General features: G+C 50.0%; 1 protein-coding gene across 1 annotated transcript in view; it reads right to left on the reverse strand.

Annotated features, from left to right (window-relative positions):
* PPL (periplakin) overlaps positions 1 to 6655 on the reverse strand; it is a gene marked incomplete at its 5' end in the record, with an annotated part of 41070 nt that overhangs the window by 32734 nt on the left and 1681 nt on the right. The window contains 2 exon segments of the mRNA XM_015419412.1: positions 3662 to 3782; positions 5433 to 5587. Of these exon segments, the coding sequence (XP_015274898.1) occupies positions 3662 to 3782; positions 5433 to 5587 (276 nt within the window).

Below are 6655 nucleotides of genomic sequence, written 5' to 3' on the forward strand. Positions count from 1 at the left end.
TGTCCCGAGTAGAAGCCCTTTCTTTCTTGCCTCGTCCGTCACCTGGCAGAAGATGAGAACTTGCTTCACGCCGGTGATCCAAGCTCCCCATTGCTGAGGGCGCGCCGTGTCGAATGGCTGTATCAGCCCTGATCCCGGAGCAAGGGCCATTGTGCTGGTCGGTTGCGGCTGGGAAGCGGATTGCTCACCCTCGGTGCTCATCGATCGACGGAGCGCGGGCGGCGGTGCGTTGGCTTCCCCTTAGCGTCCGACAGCCCGGCTGGTTGCTCAGCGGGATCCCATCCTCGTCGCCATTGAAGTGTAGTGGGTTAGACGCGTAAAGAAAGCATGGAAACTGATGTGGTGATCAGCATGGCTTTACTGGTACACAACAAGACTAAGAACTAACGGCCGGCAGGCCAACTATATACACAGTCCAGGGGCTTCCCCTGGTCCCATTGGTGGGTTTGAATCTCCCGCCAAGGTCCCATTGGTTCCCCCCAGTGGAGGGACTAGAATCCTAGTCCCATTGTTGTGCCGGACTGAAGCTCAGGAGTGTGCGCTGACCTCCGGTGGCGGTCAGCGGACACAACACAACCCAAAGCTGGCAATCCTACAGATAGGCTAGCCAGGAGACTGCCACCTTTCTCAAACCGGCCTTGGTCATTTTCCTGGTATGCCGAAACTGAGCGGGCAACACTCTTCGGCCACTCCTCCGGAACGTTTCGCCCGCATCGTTTGCCACATGCCAGGCGGAGCAGCCAGGCTGGATTCTTCGGAGAGGTGCAGCAGCCCCTGCTCTGAACCCAGCGTGACATCGCCACACGGTGCCGCCGTGACCGCAACTCTGTTATGACAAAGGGAAGTGGCCTCCCGTCTCCCAGTGGGAACTGCCAAGTTAGCAACTCCTCCCGAGTGCGATCGCCACCCGTTAGGCCAAAGCTGAGTGGGACTCCAGCCTGCAGCCGGGGAGGATAAGGGGGGATTTGAAACAGGGCGCCGATGAGACGACTGGGAGGGGAACAGAGCCAACTGGCATGGAGGCAGGTGGCCCATTTCCCCCACTTCCACCCCTGGCATGGTCCCAGCCGACTGACGCCGCCGGTGCCTAATCAGGGGGCGGCGGCTGTTTCATTCACAAAACTCGACCCTGCGTGAGCTTTCCGGCCTCATCAGAGGGCCGCTTCCCGAGTTCATCTTGGGGGGGGGGGTAGAAAGCCCCCCCCCCTTGTAGGCTGAAAGCACAGGTCCTACAGCAGAGACAGCCTACGGCCAGTGCTCCCTCTAAGCTGAGTTGGTGTGAGCTAGCTCACGGTTTTCTAGCCTCCGGCTCACACCTTTTTGTCTCCGCTCGGGAAGGATGGGCTCCGGAGCAAACTGATTCATGCCGCAGCCAAATCGCTCACTCACAACTTTAACGCCAGGAGCTCACAAAGTAGAATTTTGGCTCACAAGACCCCAAAGCTTAGAAGAGAAGAAGAAGAAATTTGATTTATACCTTGCCCTTCACTCAAAGCTGCTTACAGACTCCTTTCCCTTCCCCTCCCCACAACAGACACCCTGTGAGGTAGGTGGGGTTGAGAGAGCTCTTGACAGAAACTGCTCTTTTTCAAGAACAGCTCTTATCAGAGCTACGGCTTGCCCAAGGTCATCCAGCCAGGTGCAAGTGGAGGAGTGGGGAATCAAACCCAGTTCTCCCAGATTAGAGTCCGCGCACTTAACCACGACACCAAACTGGCTTAGAGGACACATTGCCTATGGCTCCATTTCCTTTCAAAAGGACTGCGAGGAGGAAAGGGAATCAGAGAGACAACACATCTAAGAGGCTAAGCCAGGGATCTATCTGTTGTAGAAGGACAAAAGGATGTAGTGGATTGAAGTGCTTTAGGCTGTGAATGGGGGTAAATTTGCAAAACCTACTTTGTTTTTTTTTAAATTTAACATTTTATAAACAATGCATATATTGCATACTACTAACTCAAAATAGTTCCATTTACAAATTATCGTATGAGGTCGTCGAGCACCAAATTGACAGAAACAAAGCAATCCCATCGCTCACGTCATCTTTCATATCATGCACAATTGTATTCAAATCAAAGATTTTAAGCTCTTTGGGACCACTTCAAGCTGCATCAAATACTCGAATACAATGGACCAAAGTTCAACAGAACCAGAACAGGATGGGTGAGATTCAGATGGATTCACTTGGTAAGTAATTTTGCCCATTGTATACATTTCTCTTAACTTACCATGCCACGAAGAAGAAGAAGAGGAGATTGGATTTATACCCTGCCCTTCACTACCCGAAGGAGTCTCACAGCAGCTTACAATCTCTTTTCCCTTCCCCTCCCCACAACAGACGCCCTGTGAGGTAGGTGGGGCTGAGAGCAGCTCTGAGAGAACTGTGACTGACCCAAGGTCACACCAGCAGCTGCATGTGGAGGGGTGGGGAATCAAACCCAGTTCTCCCAGGTTAGAGTCCGCATACTTAACCACTACACCAAACTGTAGGAGCTTCTGAATGTTTCCAAGTTGCGGATATTGATGTTTTAAAGTAAAGGTAGAGGACTCCCTTGCTCGAAAGCCAGTCGAATCCGACTCTAGGGTTGCAGTACTCATCTCCGTTTCAAAGCCGAAGAGCCAGCGCTGTCCGAAGACGTTTCCATGGTCATGTGGCCGGCATGACTAAACACCAAGGCGCACGGGACGCTGTTCCCTTCCCACTGAAGTGGTACCTATTCATCTACTTGCAATTTCTTGCTTTCAAACTGCTAGGTTGGCAGGAGCTGGAACTAGAGACGGGAGCTCACTCCATCCTGCGGCACCCGGGTCTCGAACTGCTGAACTACTGACCTTCCACAGCCTGCAGTTCAGCGTCTTAACCACTTGAGCCACCGCAGCTCCATTGTTGTTTTAGCCGCTATTAAAAGACTAGCAAGCAGGGTTTTTCCCCCTAATTTGAGAGACTGAATCATCCAACCAATGATTTAAAAACCCTTCCTCCAGGTGTCAAAGGCACAGCACACCCAGTAATTACATGTACCTTGTTCCAATACCAATTGCCAGGATTATTATTATTTTTTATTTTCACACATTGCCACCAGCAATCCGCATGTATCCCTATCTTTCCACACTTTTTTTTTTAAAGGTAGTCAAAAGCTAGTGCCTCAGGGAGAAAGATTCTAGGCCCTGCTCTTACTCTATATCTCATGTTAAACTTGAAGTGTATTTACATGCTATTATTATTTGTATGCAACTTTATGACTTCAATAAAAAATATAAATTAAAAAAAAAGAAAAAGAAAAGAAAGATTCTAGGCCCCGCCCTCTTCCTGCTGTTCTAGATTTCTGCTTTCGGGGAGAACACCGCCTCATGCTCTGCCATCTAGCCTCCCCCGTCTACACGGAGTGCAGAAGGGACTCTCCTGGAAAAATGGATCCTTCCCAGTTTTCTTGAGCAGATGCTGCTTTATCTGGTTCCCAAACTCTAAGTCGGGCCTGGAGATCCCCTGGCATTACACCTGGTCTCCAGACGGCATAGGTCAGCTCCCCTGGAGAAAATGGCTGCTTTGGAGGGTGGGCTCCGTGGCATGATCCCTCCTCCCGGCAAACCCCGCCCTCCCCAGGCTCCACCCACAAAATCTCCAGGTATTTCCCAACCCAGAGCCGGCAACGCCACTTACCTGCTTCTCGTCGATCACCGCGGACCAGTCCACCTGCGGTTCTATCTCCTGCGGGGTGAAGTTGTAAATCTGGTCGTGTTTCGCACGCAGGTTCGCCACCCTCTCCTTCAGCTGCCGGATGCTGAGGGAAGGGGAACGATTTGGGGGGGTTGTCCGGAGAGCAACGTGAAGACGAGAGAAGCCCCCCCTCCTTTGCCGTGATGCTCTCAACCCCCACCCTCTGCAAGTCCTCTTTTCCTCTGCATCCTGAATGATACTTTCCCCTCCCAAAGTAAACCGTATAACTTGTATAAATTGACAGTATCAATGAATTAAAAGCTTTCAGGTCATACAGTATATATATAGAAGAAGAAGAAGAGATTGGATTTATACCCCAGCGTTCACTACCTGAAGGAGTCTCAGAGCGGCTTAGTCTCTTTTCCCTTCCCCTCCCCACAACAGACACCCTTAGAGGTAGGTGGGGCTGAGAGAGCTCTGAGAGAACTTGTGACTGACCCAAGGTCACAGCAGCTGCACGTGGAGGAGGAGGAGGAGATTGAATTTATACCCCGCCCTTCACTACCCAAAGGTGTCTCAGAGCGGCTTACAAACTCCTTCCCCTTCTCCTCCCCACAACAGACACCCTGTTAGGCAGGTGGGGCTGAGAGAGCTCTTTCGAGGACTGCTCCTGAGAGAACAGCCCTGAGAGAACGTGTGACCGACCGAAGGTCTCACCAACAGCTGCATGTGGAGGAGTGGGGAATCAAACCTGGATCTCCCAGATTAGAGTCCGCACTGTTAACCAGTACACCATACAGAACTATGAACGGCAGGCTCAAAGGGCCACGAAATGCAGGAAGTCCAGGGGGCAACATAACCACAATTTGCGGCTGTACTGCCCCGCTTGATAACTTTTTCTCCTCTATGTGTGTGTGTTTGTCAGACCACTGAGGGTAATCTTTCCTGCATCTGGCAAACTGGACTCTCATTCCATGAAAGGCCACACTGAGTCTTTAAGATGTCACAGTGCTCTCGTGGACTAACACATCAAGTGGGACACATCAAACTCTGAAGAATGTAATGGACGAACATCAAATCCTGGAGAATATAATGGACTAGCACAGGGGTGTCGAACTCATTTGTTATGAGGGCCGGATCTGACGTAAGTGAGACCTTGTTGGGCTGAGCCATGTGTGTCATAAAATGTAATGCCACAAAGGGTGGTTTTTTTTTTTACTTAAAATAAAAACATGCTTAAAACATTAGCACTCTTGCAATATTCTGTTTAACAGTGTCTGATAACTGACACCTCTTGCTCTGAATTGTTGCATCAAATTATCTGTGCTGTTGCAATTTTGAGTATGCTGTTCAGGTGCGTATCTGTAAGCTGTAAACCTACGATGACGCAGCAGCAGCAGAACTGGAAGAAGAAGTAGAAGACAACCAGTTAAACTGGGGGCCTGATAGAAGCCCTCCGGGGGCCTGATCAGGCCCCTGGGCCGCATGTTTGACACCCCTGGACTAGCACATCAAATTCTGAAGAATATAATAGACTAGCATACCAAATTCTGAAGAATGTAATGGACTAACACATCAATTTCTGGAGAATGTAAAGGACTAACCCATAAAACGGGCTAACACATCAATGGACTAACACATTAAATTCTGGAGGATGTAATTTGTATGCCCCTCTGATACACAGGGCACAGAAAGAGGGGTGCCTATAAATTCATGTGGGCACACATGTTTTCATATCAAGGTATATTGCCACGGGCGCTTCCCCCAGACTTACTCCTCTGTGATCATTTCCCCCTGCGGATGTTTCATGTGCCGCGCGACCGCCGCATCTCCGTCCAGGACGTAGAGGAGCTTCTCGGATTCTATCAGCTTGTCTGACGTGTAGTCTTGAAACTGGGCAGACTGCCCGGCCTTAAGCTTGTGCAGATCCTGCAGGAGGGACAGGGAAGGGGAAGAGAGCTCACCAAACAGGGGAAACGAACTGTAGAGGAACCTTCTCCCTTTCCTGCTCCCAATACCAAGAGTCAGCATCAGCTGAGGGTATTGTAGGCACACACAGAGGGTATCAGTGGGGTCTCGGTTTACAACCCTTCTCTCCCCTCTAATTGCAACTATATTACTATCTTTCTGTATCTCTCTTTTTTGTTGGAATATGCAAGGTCTATCGTGCATAGATAAAGAAGATAAGAACATCCTGCAGGGGGCAGCAGAGGGGACAACTAGTTAGCACAGTGAGATTAGGGACTTCCTGCTATTTTCAGATAGTCTCCTTCCTGTCTCCTGATTGGCTGAATCGAGGGGTTTCCTGCTCCTGCTTAGATCTATTCATTACTGACTCCCTGCTAGCTAGTTAGACCGTTATACTTCTCTTTCCTCTTTCCTCCAAAGTTTGTTCTCTCCTTAATAAACCAACTTTATTCTTTAAAAAGCTTGTGCTCTGCTTTACTGTATATCTACACTCTGCCAACAAGCCAGGCTAGGAGAAAAGTGATTCACACATTAAAACACAGCAAACTAATGCACACAAGGGGATTAGGAAAGAAAAATGAGACAGGTGGCATGCATAGCTTCCTGGGCCCCAGAGCAACCTGGGCCTCTGCAATTTTCTACTTCTAATCTCCTCCCCCAATGGAACTGCCCATATTAGTTTTCTGTGCCTCCCCAGCCTGTGGAATCCATTCTTCTCTGGACTTTGGACACAGTAGAATATTATTGTGTCACTGTACACCAGACCTTCCTAGAATGAAACCAAGCAGGTCCCTTTATTCCTACTTAGGATCTCAGCCTCTCAGAGGGTTTTTAGTTGGGATTGTGTGTGTGTGTATATACAGGGGTCATTTCCTGCAGGAGCGCACAGGAGTGGAGCTCAGGCAGTAAAGAGCCCAGGGGGTGGGCACATGCAACAAGCCCCACCCCCTGCTCTCAGCAGCCCTCAGTCAGAGCAAGAAGCAGCCAGGTAAGTTGCAGAGCCCCCCCCCCCGGCCCAAAACAGTCCAG

The sequence above is a fragment of the Gekko japonicus genome, unplaced genomic scaffold (assembly GCF_001447785.1).
Source record: "Gekko japonicus isolate JY-2015 unplaced genomic scaffold, Gekko_japonicus_V1.1 scaffold513, whole genome shotgun sequence".
NCBI lineage: Eukaryota > Metazoa > Chordata > Lepidosauria > Squamata > Gekkonidae > Gekko > Gekko japonicus.